Genomic DNA, 15,096 nt, shown 5'->3' with positions numbered 1-15,096 from the left:
ATAATTAGCACAAAAACTACAAATTAAAAACTATTAACGTAAAAGAAGCAAAGCAAAACAAACGAAAACGAAACCAATAAAAATCATACAAAAAATCATAATTTTGCCAAAATCTTGCTCAGAACATTTTGAGTACTTTTCTACTTTTTGGAGTCTTAAGCTAAAACGTTTATTTCTTTAACGCACTTAGTCAACGCCCGCGGCTGCTCTGCGCTGGAAATGTTTGCCTGGCAAACACAAGATTAAATGCGGGGAGTGGGGCAAGGCGGGGACTGGGAACGACGACACTGTGCAAACGTTTACGCGCTGGCTATTTAAGCCTCGGCGCTGCGACGCCCACGCCATCAGTATGTGCTGGGTATCAAGTGGAGCAGCAGCAACAGCAGCAGCAGCAGCAGCACAAGCACGAGCAGAAGCAGCCGCAGCGACAGCGTAAGTTCAATTCTTATCAGTGACGTGTGTAAACGTGTAAAAGCCAGTGCTAAAATGTCGCATGCTGATAACACGCCGCGTGGGCCGGCGCAGTCGAAGGGGCCGCCCGAGGCTTGTAGGGGCTGCAGTGGCTTACAGCCACGCCCAGCACTGGTGGATGTGGAGGATATGGGCAAATCGGGCGTGGAGAAACTCATAAGCAAGGCGAAGATTGCTCAGTGAATGTTGACGGATATAATGGAGGAGCTAACAAAGCTGCAGGCGAGTCAGAGGTGTCCCAGGGACGGCAAACAGAAGGCAAAGTTCTTGAGAGGATCACGTTACGGGCGAGGTCGTTACAGGAGCAACAGCTTCAGCTACTTTGTCCAATCAAGTAATGCGCTCGGCTAACAAATTGCTACTAAGAAGGTTATTTGACTTTGAAATGAATGAATGGACAATGATGAAGGTACATTTCCATAATTGTATTCAATAAATAATTAAGTATAAATTTGTTAAATATTTGAACGGTATTTTTAACAGAGCTGCTAACTCTAACAGGCACCATGTTGTTAACAGAATTATAAGGTTCTGATCTTTGGGGCATTTCATTTAAATAATCTGGCAGCCCATCATTTGGTGTGAGTCTTGGGTGCTTTTAAGTTAACGAAAGTTGTGACATGGCCTGCCTTAGCAAAGTCACTCGCCACTCTATTATTTTTTTTTCCCACTCCATACTTAACGTAAGTTATAACAGTGTTCTAAAGTAAGCGAAATGACTCCAAACTTAACTAAAATTGAACGCGTACAGTTCGTTGAATCTACTCCACACTGTTACAAGAATAACGAAAGAATTCATAGCAGAGTTTTTAGCACGCAGCGGATGTGCTCCACAGGAAATGCCTTTGCTCCTCATTGACTGTTATACTTAGCGAATAGGCATAAGAAGTACCTGCCCAAAGGATGTTCCTTTTACGCGGTGGTACTTTAAACAAGCGTTTAGAAAATGTACAAAATATAATATAATTACCTTGTCAACTCAAGATTGGCCGTCGCCGTGTCCTTGGCCCTACCCTGGAGACCATCAATCAATGGAGACTAACCGTCAGCCGTGTGGTAAGCGGCATACAGAATACTACCACAGCTCGTCATTGCTTGTCGTAGAAGGCGACTAAAATGACACGGCAATGTAATTGCTCGGAGAGGTGCCTCTAATAGGTGCAGAGACTCCGACTGCCATTAACCTGCCAATGGCCAGATCGATTCTGCCCCTGAGCAATTACAGTAGGCCGAATAGCGATGACATATGGCACATCATCCGATCAGATCGGAGAGAGCAGAATCAAAGGCAGGCGGAGAGATGGAACACGATGGAGATAGACACACAAAGTAATTGCCAATCTTGAGCAAAGAACTCGGTAACTGACAGGGGAAATGGCTTCAGAAAGTATCTTCATGAGGTACAGAGACGTTGTTGGATTTGTGCCTCCACCTGACAGCCTGGAGACATATATGTTGGGAGGACAGGATAACTGTAGAGATCTCAGCCAGCTCATCATAGGCATCCAGAGAAATTTGGGAAGAACCGAAAGTGAGCGGCATAGAATGGAGACTCCATAAGAAAGGCAAGGCGAAGTATTACTCTGCGGTGATCCCGCATGGAATGTGGTGTGTGTGTGGCGGAGGAGGGGTGGGAGGGGGGTAGGTATGAGTTAACGTTTACACGTAGGCCAGGCCTTCAGTACCTTTCGAATACTTGCACCATGACAGACAAGTTTTTGTGCGTCAAAAATAAAAAGAGTAAAATGTGGATCAAGCTAAGATATGGCCAATAAAAAATTGGCAAGCTGTGCAAACTTACAGCTAATTAACATGCAAAGCAGTTACGAACTGTGTGCCAAGGGCTCCAAGCCTTGTCAGCTATGCTCTTCACCACAGTTAAAATTTGGCGCCATAAGTTGGGTTAAATAATAATTTCTTAGCTAGAAAAAATATGAATGAATTGGGGCGTGGCAGAGGAAAAGAATTATATATATGATATCAATATAAATAGATATAAAGTCGGGTCGACGGGCAGGCGAGGGGCAGCCTGTGAAGTTGTTGGCCCTTGTCATTTTGCAAGCAATTTTTGTACGCCCAAACGATTTCGTGTCTGGTCAGTTGTGAACTACTTATATACAAATGTATATATGACTATATATTACACACACACACACCGACACACGCATAGCACGCACGTGACCATAAATACGTCTGTTTGGCAGCGTCTCCTTTTGGCATTTTGTGTATTTCAGTCATGTAGTGGTAAAAATTGTTTGCATATTGTTTTGCGCTGGCATTGTGATTTCCTCAGCGCCTCAACTATTGGGAAACGTGTGCCAGATTCAATAAGGCAAATGAAGCAGTCGTAATGACGATGAACATGCGACAGGGCCGCTGCGAGTCGAAAAAGTAAAAATAAAAATAAGCACAACTTTTGCTTTCGTTTGGGTTATTGTCAAGCAAATTAAAATAAAATATGTACCGCTTGCTTATGTGTGTGTGTGTGTGAGTGTGTAGGCTCTGCAACTTGCCAGGTGTGAGAGGCAGAGGAGCTGGCCGCATTCATTGGTCATGCACGTGCGCCTGTGGCTATGCAACGTTTCTTGCAAACCAGCCACACACACACACACACGCACACACATAGACACAAAGAAACACAGACGCACCTAGCTGCACGCCTGAATGTCTACAGACTCAAATTAATGGCTCCCTCTACCATAAGTTATGCAGCTGGATATTACAAGCAAGGACGTGTGCATGTGTGTGTGTGCGAGCGAGAGGGCATGCGTGAGCCTATTTCTGTCGCTTTGGCATGGCCAACGCTTTGCGGCATTTACACCAATTATCAGACTTACACACACGCATTCACACGCACACGCACACACTTACACATGCGCAGCCAACAAGTTATATCATACTGAGATTGAGAATATATTGCATTGCTAATGGTCAATTTTCACACGCCTGCTTAAGCAAATGTTGGTCAATCCAGTTGGGAAAGCAGCCGCTTTTCCTTTCCGCTTCCCCTTCCCCCCTCCCTCTTCGCCTACATTTGGCCACCTCTTCTTATCTGTGTTGTCCTATGTGTGCTGCATAAACAAACAAGCTGCTTGGCTAGACGAATGGACAGGCTCCACTGGGCGTCCTGGTTACATATTTACACATTAAGTGCGCTCATAAATCAGCTATTCAATTCACTCGGGACCATTCCGAGTGCTAATTTTGCTAAGCAGTCAACTAAATGACACGAGCTGAAAGTGCAAATTAAACGAATAGGCAAACAGCTTGGATAGTTGCAAATATGCTTGCATTGAGTCTAAGCTCTGTTTGCTGCCTTCGCTCCAATCAGGCTCCGAGCTGCTCTCAGGATTAATCGCAACGTATTCAACCAACATCGCTGACACTTAAGCTGATATTAGCTTAAAGCAAAAGTCATGGCAACTATTAGCTGCATGGCTAGCCTGCTCAGTGCAGGCAGGATTTTAAATTTGATTGCATGCGGGAAAGTGGGGCGCTGGCGACAAGTGTGAAGGACAGTGTCTCCTTGATGGCACGTTGAGCTGCTGCCAAACAACGCGTAAAGTTGAAGAGCATCCAGGAAGGCGCACACAAACACAGACACCCACAAACACACACACACAGCTGGCAGACAGGCAGACACACACACACACACACACACACACACACACACACTGTGAAGCCTTATGTTCTGTCAGCAGCTACACTCAACGCAAGTCTCCCACAACCGCCCACTCTCCCTGTCCCTCTCTCTCTCTTTCTCCCACTCTCTCTCCAGCCGCCAGCTTGCCGTTTGCTCTTGATGGCATTTGGTGATGATGCGTTTAAGTGTGTTGATTGCACAAAAATTGAATCTTAAGAACATATTTGCATTTGATTATTTGTTGCTTGTAATTTATATGCAAAATTAGAGCAGAAAATGCGCTCCTTACACTTGTTACGCCTGCACAGCAAATAATATTTATAAATGAGCGCTCTGTGTGCTTGTGACATATTTTATTTGATTACATATCAAGGCGAGACGTGTCTGAATTGCCAGCTGGCAAATGACACCAAGAAGGAAAAGTAATCGAGGTAAGCTCACGGGCCACAACACAATACAAAATGGTCTATAAGATAATGATTTTGTTAAAATAACATTGAAGACACACAACGTTTGGCCTGGAGGCCGTGAAACAAATCAGAAACCTTCATACTTTAAGGCCCAGACCCCTCACTTTTGTATCTAGCTTCAAACTCATGTGCCAGGGGGAAGGAGGGGCGGGACACCTTTGTTTGTACAATTCTGTTTGCTTGAAGCCGCCTCAGTGCTGTGGGCTGTGGATCTGTTTATTCTGTGTCGCTCCTCGCTGAGATGCAGCCGCAGATATGTAAATGCTTTAATTTCACAGCTGTTACATAAAAAATCATTCGGTCGGGCATCGATTTCAGTTGCCCAGTTGCAGGCATGTCCCATCTTGAATTTTCCACATCCTTGCAATTCGATAGACTTGCTGCCGTCCCTTGCGTTTTTGCGGTCGCCAAAAAGCGAGTTGCCTGTCCTCAGGTTGAATGTGCTGAAAACAAGCCAAGTGATGCGGATGAGGATGGGAAAAACACGTAAAGCAAAGTTGCACTTGCGTAAAAGTTTCGGTTTCTTCACATTTTGTTGCAAATAAATTAAGTGCAGGCGACGTTGAGGCTTATTGGCACAGCTTTCGCCTATTTTGTAAACAAGCGCGCGCGTCGCGCGGCGGGGGGAGGCCTGGGGAATTGCAGAGCACACAGAATACACGGAACAACATTGAACTCGTCGCGACCTGTTTCCGCTGTCAGTTAATTCAAATAACGGTGAGAATACACGAAGCTGTTGCAGTTGTCAATGCCTCCACAGACATTATCAGTGTTGTTCTTGCCCGCCGCCCCAACCCATCCCCCCTTTCACTGGCTGCGGAAATGGTAGCTGCGGATGTGAAATTTTCCCGTTTCTCCATTTCTTCGCGTGTCAAAGACTAAACATTGCCACAAAGCAAATTTCTTTCCAATCGGCCTTTTGATTCTCACCGTCCGTTGTTGCATTGACCGACAGCCAACAAAAAGTCAGAAGGAAGTACAACAAGTAAGGAGTTATTCAGCCGATCCCGGCCAGCATATACCCTGTACATACCCTAGCATATATTCGTACTTCTCTAAATACATGCACACCCCTACCTTCAGCCCCTTTTCGAAACATCGAAATCGAAACATACCTAATCTATTCTGTTGTATTTATTATTATTTTCATTATTATTATTATTATTCTAAGATCAAATTGTTTCCGAAGAGCATGCTGCTGATCAGTTAGATATTTTCTATTTGGTTCCGGAATACTGGCCCTTGCCTCTTACATTTCTTTGCGCATGTTCATTATGCATTGAAAATTTGGTAAAAAGAGTCTATTGGGTTTGTGCAAATGCATGTAACTGGCCAGCATCTTCGACACCATAAAGTATAAATATTCTTGGTCAATGAAGTCGAGTCAATCTTGCCATATCCGCTTATCTCTCCGTCTTTCTGTCCGCCTATCTGTCCGTCCGTCTGTCGGTATGTATGAACGCGTGGGCATACTTTTGTTTAATCAATTTTAATGGGAGCAGAGGAAAAAACGAGAAAAATGAGAAAAATGCTGTAGCTGCAGTTAATTAGTATTCAGTGATTTTTAATGGCGTTAATTTCATGCCATAAATGATAGTCCGCGGCAGAGCCATCAGCTCAATTTTGTGTTAATCAAAATATTTAATTAACAACAGTTGGACGCGCAGAAAAAAATATAACAAATAATCAGGCGACAGTTTAAAATGCAATCAATATACATTGGAACAAGTATAAGGACGAACGGATTTGCTAGGATTTGGTTTTTTTTTAAAATGCAAAGAAAATTAGTTTATTTTCTGCCCGTGGGCGGAGTCCGCTTTTAATACTTTGTTTTATCTGCTTATTATTATTTGAAGCGGGCTTTCAGCTCGTTATCTTCTACTCGGAGTTGACTTAAGCGATTTTCAGTTTCTCTTCATATTTTTTAGAGTAGTTAACAGTTAAGTAAATTGTTGAAACGCATGCAGCTATCATAACTCGAAGTGGCTCTTAGGCGACAGCTCGATTTGCTGCCTAGCAGGACAAAGTTTGTCGACAGGAAGTGACAGTTGATTTAACACGAACACACAAACGCACACACAGACACGCACAGTCACACATACCAGTTGCAAACACAGACACGTGCACCTGTCGTCAAAACTTGCATAAGTCATGAAAATGCATGCACTCAGCTCGACAGGCCCCGTCCAGACTTTTGTAAAATGGCGCAGACTTCTTCCTCTTCCACTTCCTCTTCCTCATCGTGTTCTTCTTCCATTAAAAATGTCAACTCGAATGATTTTCGTGCTTGCTTTACTTTTCGCTTTGATGCAAATGCCAGACCACAGCCACAGTGCCAGGCCCACCTGAAAAACCAACACCAGCTCAAGATTCAAATTCAGCCCCAGATTCCGATTTCGTGTAAGAAATTTTTGTCAGCTAATTAAATTTAATGCGCCTTGTGTGACATTTTGCAAATGAATAGAGTACATGGAAGGTCGGCTCGGAATCTGGCAGCCAGGAATGTCAGAATGCAGTCTAAGCAGCTGTGGCAGCTGGCCGTAGCCTTCAATTTTTGAACACTTCGGCAGTTGCAGTAAGTCATAACTAACAAGAAAGAACAGTCCACATTGAGTAAGTTAAGATTTAGGCAAAGTAAACCTATAGGCAATACACTTAAGTTGGACCATGCATGGTAGCTAGTAGAGACAAGAATTCGGCCAGGAACAAAAACACAAACGTGTCAGTTTTTATGAGACAAAAGGCATTTCGACTCAAAAGGAAATAAGTGACATTTTTTTGATATTTGAGACTTATTTGTTTCATTTCTTTATTCTGCTGAATGGAAGCTATTTTTATACCCTGAACCCATTAAAAATGGGTATAAGGGTATATTGTATTCGTGCAAAATCCAAATGTATGTAACAGGCAGAAGGAAGCATTTCCGACCCCATAAAGTATATATATTCTTGATCAGCACCAATAGCCGAGTCATCCGTCCGTCCGTCCGTATGTATGAACGCAAGGATCTCAGAACCTATATGAGCTAGACTTGAGATGTAGATGCTCCTAGTTCCCGCGCAGATCGAGTTTGTTTCCGATAATCGATAACTTACTCCGTTTCCAAGCAATCGATAAAAATCGATATCGATATCCTGTTTTTTGGGCAATTTTGGTAAATAATAAGAGCTAGAGTCCCCAAACTTGACATATAGCTTCTAAAATAGAATATATATATGCAGTTGATGTTGGAAGAAGAGGGTTCAGGGTATCCCCCAAGTCGGGAGCTCCCGACTAGAATCTCTTACTTGTTAATATTTCATTACTGAAAAGCTTTTTGTGTCAAGCTAGTATATTGAAGTAGACAGGCAGCCAAAGATGCGTATACGTATTAATAGTAAATTATGTATCTATACCTTGTCTTTATTAAAGTAAAAGACATTCTTTGGCAATCTCCTTCTATATTAAAGCCGCATTGGCCCATTGCTTTAAGCTGCTTATGAACTGCAGTCCTGAAAATGTGTGCGTTTTTGGCAAATTTATGAGCCGATCGCCAGTGAGTAACCCTTTTTTTACTTGCTGGCTGCTTTGTCCTACACATTCCCACTTTTCCATTGTTTATGTGCTTATTTATTATTTGACTTTTATATGGGCAGCGTTTCGCTGTTTGTGGCTTGCCAACGATTTGGGTTTCCTTCTTGAGGATTCATTTTTATGGCAATTTGACGCCATTTTATTGTCACACCGCAGTGTTGGCCACTTTAGAGTTGTCTCCAGCTGCCATAAATTCCGCCACGTTGGCCATTTTGTGGCTTGCTGAGACATTAATTCGGTGCCAATGTCCATGTTGCTGTTGTGGCTGCTGCTGCTGCTGCTGTTGCTGCTGCTTACAGGTTTTACGTTTCCGCTAGGCGAGGGAACATAATTTATTTGCACTCGTTTTGCTGCTATAGAAACTTCATATTTTGTCGGTATTGGTAGCTGATTGGAAATCTACAACACACACCCACACACATACACGAGTGTGCAAGGGTTTTTCAATTTCGAGCGAGAACAACAACAACAACAACAACAACAAACAAACAACAAGTGCAGTTAAAGTTATGGTGGGAAAATCAACACCTCAAGAGCTGCGTTAACCAGCGCCAAAGAAGCAACCTCTGAGAGGTGTGAGTGGGTGCTTGTGTGTGGGTGCCTGTGTGTATGTGTGCGCTTGCGAAGGACGCAGTAAGCAGTAAAATGCCAAACGCAAATGTCGCCAATATCCCAATGGCAATCGATGAAAATTTATAGAAAATTGCGCACAAATAAAATTTTACGTTTGTTTGCTTTTTTCATTTACGACAGCACGGCAGCACGCACGCTCTCCTGTTTCCACTCACTCTCTCTAAGTACTCTCTCTCTCACTCTCTCTCACTTTCTCTCCCTCTCTCTTTCTGGCTCGCGTCCATTGAGCATCTGTCGCGCTTTGTTGCTTAGTCCATTTTCTTGGCTTATTGAAATGCATTTTCTTGACGCTTGCTCGTCAACGATGCTTTCTGTTTTTTGTTTTTGGCCGCCACAAAACGATTTGCTCTGCTGCAATTCTCTTGTTGTTTGTCGGTTTTCCAGATGCTGCGGCCACGCCTCCCCGCCACATGTGGGCCCAGCATGGGCCACGCAGCTCAAAGCTGATAATGTTTACTATTGTCGTTTACCATTTCAGTTAATTGAAACATACAAAGGCAGCCCTATAGCCAGAGCTAGACAAGATTTTCTGCAACGTTTGCCATGTCCTGTCGCCTGCCAAGTGCCAAAAGTACAAATTTTTCTATATTTTTCTATGCTTTTTATTGCCACTGTTTTCAAATGTTCAGCTCAAAGTAAAGTTTGGACGCTGCTGGCATTGCTTTCACTTTGAGCTCTGCTAGTTCAGAAAAAAATAGGTGAGAAAGTTGAGCTCCGTTGCAGACGACTGCCTGATACTCTCATCGCAGTTAATTAACAGCTTAAATAAGTTGATAAGACTATTCTTGATTATTTCGCAGATGATAAATTTAAGACTGTCATCCAATAATCAGCTAAAATTTGAGAAGTTAGAGAAATAGATCGTCTCAATCGGAGAAAATTGTGTAACACATCAATTGATGATTTTCTTTTGTATAAAAATATTCCACTGCATTCAAAGTAAATCAGATGGAATTATATAGACAGATAGACATTGCACAAAAAACAATATACTCTTACTCGTTTTGTGCAAAGTATACAAATTAATACAGCTTTAGTTCATGCTTTTTGCGTCGAAGAGTATGCTTTAGTTTTTGAAATGCAGTGCAAAGTGTAACTCTTCGTTAAGCTAGGTGAAACTTCAACCGTTGAAATAACGTTAAGCAGGTGTGCTTTACGAAAAAAGCACCTGAATATTTTCATAAGCCGAAATAATTAAACGACGGACAGTTGGGTGTTCATCTTGAGGAGAGCAAAATTCATTATTTTTGAAGTGTCTTTTTTAATAAAAACAGTTTTTAATAACACAAATAATATTGAAAAAAATATAAATTTAATAAAAGAAAATAATAGTAGCAATAATAATAGGTATTACTATGTTTTAATCAAAACTGATAATTGAGGTATTAGATGCGATGATTTCCCTATGTTTATCCTCATTATTTATCTATCATAATAATATTGACTTAGCTTAACTTAATCTTTAGCTTGACAACATTTCCCACACGAGTTCCTACTTGTCTATGAGAGTGTGCGTGTGTGTGTGTGTGCGTATAAGAATTAAGCAATTATGCAACTTGTGCCGTCTAGTTAATTTCAGGCCTTATCGTATATATTTTTTTGTGTAGCAACTTTTGTGGGCCAGGTTCCGTAATAAGCTTTCAACTTGTAAGTTTTCGGTAAGTCGGTAAGGCCGCCGGGAAACGTGTACACAACAAAACAACAAAAACAGCAACAACAACAACTGCATAAACAAACAAATTTTGCAAAAGTTTGCATATTTTTTGGCGCACGCTAATTAATACAATTAAAAATTAAATAACTTTAAACTCAATTCCCGACGCTTCATTTACCCGAGCAGCGTCTCTAGGGTCCGTTTAGTCTCAGCTCCTGTTGTTGTTGCTTTCACTGTAGTTGTTGTTGTTGTTGTTGCTGTTGCTGTTGCTGTTGTTACGGCCACTGGCCGAATGTTATTGGCCTGTGAGTATCGGCCTATACCACAATTGCTAATTGTGGGCTTATTTGCTTGGGTCCAGGCTCAAAGCAACCAAGACAACCGCAGGGCAGAAGGCACCAGCCGATCCTTAAGTCAAGCAGCCAACTATAGAAACCAGCGGTATGTTATGCACAAACGAGACCCCAAAGTGCTCAGAGTTTGCCCCCAAATGAAGATGTGTGCAGCAAAAACACAAATATTGCATATCAATAAGTCGCCATTCAAATTTATATATGTATGTACATATACATATGTGAGAGTGTGTGGCTGTGTGCGTGTACGTCTTTATTTTTGGGTGGGCGAACAAATTTTCCACATCATTAGATGTGGCAAAGCACTCGAGTGAGCTATCCGGGGAGTTGTTTTACTTGTTTCCTTGGCTTTTCCTAGCCTTCGTTGGCTTTAAGCAAACGCGTTTCCCACCAACTGTTTTGGGTACTGCTGCGAGTGCCATTCAAACTCATCTCACGCCATATTCATCAACTTGATTTCTGTGTTTGCCATGTGTCTTGCTCTCTTTCTCCTTCTCTCCCTCTCCCTCTTCCTCTCTCACACTAGTGCTGGGCCAAGCCCCTGCCTCTTAAACTCGCAAAAGCACCAAGTGGCGTATTTGAGGGCAATGGCAATCCGAATAAGTTGTACGTACCGTTGAATGGACGAAAGCTGCCCAGAAGCCGGCTGAGCGAAAACAGTGTGTTTACAATGCAAATAACGGTATATTCGGGGATAGCTTTCCAGTAAAAGCTGTGGAAATCGAATACTGGTAACAGTTTTTGCAGTGCTATAAAAAAGCTCACAGAAAAGCTGCAACAACTCCAAAGCTTTTAGCATGGTAAGCAACACTTAACCCTTGGCTTAAAAAAACTTAAAAAAGCTCGATTGTTAATGTGTGGGAAAATGTTTTGACGGGAGACTTCTTCGTCAGCCTCAATATTTTAGCAATAAAGCGGATCAGTACACATAGAACGATAATTTTATTACTAGCAGAGATAAATGTATACGACTAATGGTACATCCATAGAGATAGGTTTTTGTGAATACCCGATTGTTAATCAGGTTAAGGTCTAAGGAACTTTCTTAAACTTTAGCAGGCACTCGTACAGCGTCAACTGTCGTGTCTCAGGCATTAGCATGAAGACCAGCAGTCCAAAGGCAAAGCTCATGGCCCCAAAGGTAAAAAAGAACACCGAATCCCTCAGATTGTGCTCAAAGGCGGCCACCATGAGACCGAGCTGCAGAGCCTGCTCACAGATGAGGACGCCCGCCAAGCATCTCGCCTTGTGCGCCACGCTGAAGGCCTCTCCAGAGTACACCAGGGCGGGCACAGCCACGCCCGCAGCTACAATTACCTCAAAAAGCAGCATGAGGAGTGCAATTGCTTGCAGATTGATGTCGTAGTAGGTCTTCTTAACCGACTCAAGATGCTCAAAGACGCCGCCAACCATGACAATGACAATGCCCGCTACAAAAAGCGAAAGCGAGCAGGGCTTGCGCCGACCCTGCCAATCCACGAGTAGGGCGCCGCCCAAGCTGCCAAGCAGGCCGCAGAATGCCAGCCAGTACAGACAGTTCATGTCACACTCGAGGCCGTGCCAGCTGACCACCAGAAAGGCACGATTATAGGGCAAGGAGAGCGCCAGTGCTGCAAAGCAGCGCAGGAAGAGAACTTTCAGCAGCGGCAGCAGACGACGTGACCAGCGCTGCCAGCGAGAATCCAGGGAGCCATCTGCGAACTGCTCCCAGTCGCTCGTATTGTGCAGCTGGCGGCAATCCTCGCGCAGACGCAGTAGCTCCGTGCCGGACTGCGAATAGCCATTTAACTGCTTTAGCGTGTCACCAACTGCCATAACCCGATCCTGGCGCAGCAGCAATAGAGGTGACTCCAGGCGATATGAAAGGGACAAGATGACTGCGGCTACGCCCAGGGCGGCCAACAAGATGCCATGCAACTGATCAATGTGCATGGTGTGTCCCCTCTCCACTGGCTCTAAGGTATACCAGACGCGCGTATAGAAGACCTGTATGCAGACGCCCAGCCAGAGAAAGATGCGTTCACAGCTCAGCAGCATGCCGCGAATGGACTTGTGTGCCATCTCCGAGCCCGTCACCAGCGCCTGCACCTGGGTCAGACCGTAGGCGGCGCCCACGCTGACGCTGCTGTAGCAGGCGGAGATGAAATGACGCGGCAGCGCCAAGTTCAATATGCCAGCCACAAGCAACAGAAATCCGCTAGAGGTCTGCAAATAAAGAGCCAAGTGATAAGATTTTCAAATTCAAAGGCCGTTCAGGCAACCTGGCTAAAATTAAAACCTATTTGAAAGGAACTATTCGGCAAGATGTTCTTCATATGATTTTGTATGAAATGCAGTTTATTTCTAAAAAATTAAAATCAATATTCTGATGCTCTTCTTGACGAAGAACTGATCTCAGCTGGGAACACTACATTTTTGCAAAATTGTAACACCTTTGAAAGGAACCTGAGTCAAGAACGTAATGAGAATGGATTCGCAAGCTGGGCTATGTTTTCTGTGGTATATCCCCGAATTCAGTGCAGGCAACAAGCTCTCAGAAAGATTATCACAGTTGATGGCTAATGGCAAATGCGATTCAATATTTATCAGTTTATGGAAGTGAGATAAGCAGCTAATGACTGCAGGAGCACTTACAAAGGCCACGTTTTTGGTAACGCGCTGAACAAACAGAGCAGCCAGCAGAGCACCGACAGCAGCGCCAATAAACCAACTCATCATCAGATTGTGTGTATTGTAGTCGTTCAGGAACTTGCCCGCGGGCGTGTCAAATATGGACCAGGCCAATCGCATGCCGCTGCCCACAAACACGAGCGCAGCTGAAGTATAGATAGATATGGAAAGTGGGGGATCAGGATATGTTGCTTTGCCCACACTGACTGGATGCGTTTTTACCCGCGGTCAGGGACTGAAACTGCAGGCGATAGCGCCACATCAGACGCAGCCAAGACAGTTTGCCCTCCTCCTCAATGGTCGGCAGTAGCGGCATTCTGGAATTCCTTTCGCCAATATTGGTAATATTTGATTGCAATTAATTTTAGTCAATTGATTTATTTGCTTGCTTCACACTGTCACTGGCAACTGTTTTATATATTGTTTTATGCTTTAGAAGTTATAGATCACTTGTTGTGACTGTAGCCGTCATTTTCACATACTGTGTCATTTTATTTGGGGCTTGATTTCGCGCTGTTCTATACACTTGCCCTCTGAGAGCTGGGCAGTTGCTGTTCGCCTGACCGACCGGTTGCCTGTGCAGTTGATAAACGGAAAGCACACACAACAGTTGTCTGAAGTGCTTGAGGCGAGAACGTCGAAGCTCTGATAAGATAAATAAAATACAAACACGCAAACACACAAAAGTTTTTGCGCGCTCTCTTATCAATATGATTACTGGATATAAATAAATTAATTAAATTTGAATAGTAGGCGTCAGAAGTGGGTAGAGTGGACACAAACGCCAATAACTACCAGGCGAATTTTTACACTGAACAAAATATTCTTAAATATTGCAAGGACAGCATATTAAATAAACAAATATTTTAAGGGTCTTGAAAAGCATCTTTTTAATTTAAGGATTCCTTCGATTTAAAGTGTTTAGTTCGGCCTTCAGTAAGCTGTTATCAAATTTGACACCCTATGATGAGATTCAGCAAATATTATTTCAAAATTTTGATATGGGCAACTGCTGCCTCCTGCTGATCAGCTGTTATCAGCAATTGGCATTTCACTTATATATTGTATATATTCAGATTAATTTTCTTAATTACAGTGGTCGCTCGCAATAAGTGCAAAGTTAGGGACTAAGGCTGAAAAAAGTATTATTTTCTTTTGACTATATGAAGGTCATTTTAAAACAAATTCATGAGCGGGTTGTGGGTGTTAGAGTTTAGTTAAGTTTACTTACCGATGTGTTCTAAAAATAACCTTTTTATAAATACTGGCCTTCTAAGCGATGTATGAGTACAATCTATGCAAGCTTTACTGGCTTTCATGTAATCGACTTTACTTTACATTTGCTCACACTGTCACTTTTAACTCTCTTGCATCCTCTCACGATTTATCTTTTTAATTCCTACAAGCTCTCTCGTTTTGAATTCCTTTTAACTTTTAGGTTCTTATAACCTGAACTTCAATTTTGGGTGTATGTGCCGCTAGTGCAGTTTGATGTGAATTTTGAGGTAAACAAATTTAGTCGTTAGTTTGTATTATGTTAAATAGTTTATTATATTTAAAGCAATCTTTATATACTTAATAAAGACCTTTTTGATTTTTGGAGCGTCTACTGTATTGCCTTCTTATAGC

At 42.9% G+C, this 15,096-nt stretch overlaps 2 protein-coding genes across 2 annotated transcripts; one reads left to right on the top strand and one right to left on the bottom strand.

Moving 5' to 3' along the window:
- Window positions 1-387: 387 nt before the first annotated feature.
- Window positions 388-855, top strand: LOC115770412. Its single transcript, XM_030715673.1, is given in 1 exon segment — window positions 388-855. A coding segment is annotated over 1 exon segment (336 nt). The 5' UTR covers window positions 388-486; the 3' UTR covers window positions 823-855.
- A 10,895-nt stretch (window positions 856-11,750) lies between these two features.
- On the bottom strand, window positions 11,751-14,023 carry LOC115770244. The gene is made up of 3 exons (XM_030715452.1): window positions 13,690-14,023; window positions 13,432-13,613; window positions 11,751-13,002 (listed from the first exon to the last, which is right to left on the bottom strand). Exons 1-3 carry the CDS (start codon window positions 13,781-13,783, stop codon window positions 11,830-11,832), a joined length of 1,449 nt encoding a protein of 482 aa, XP_030571312.1. The 5' UTR covers window positions 13,784-14,023; the 3' UTR covers window positions 11,751-11,829.
- Window positions 14,024-15,096: the final 1,073 nt, after the last annotated feature.

This window comes from Drosophila novamexicana, unplaced genomic scaffold (genome assembly GCF_003285875.2).
Source record: "Drosophila novamexicana strain 15010-1031.04,08,12 unplaced genomic scaffold, DnovRS2.1 tig00004555-arrow-pilon, whole genome shotgun sequence".
Taxonomy (NCBI): Eukaryota; Metazoa; Arthropoda; class Insecta; order Diptera; family Drosophilidae; genus Drosophila; species Drosophila novamexicana.
Note: the sequence above shows the minus strand (reverse complement) of the source record. Positions and strands in the feature narration are given on the sequence as shown.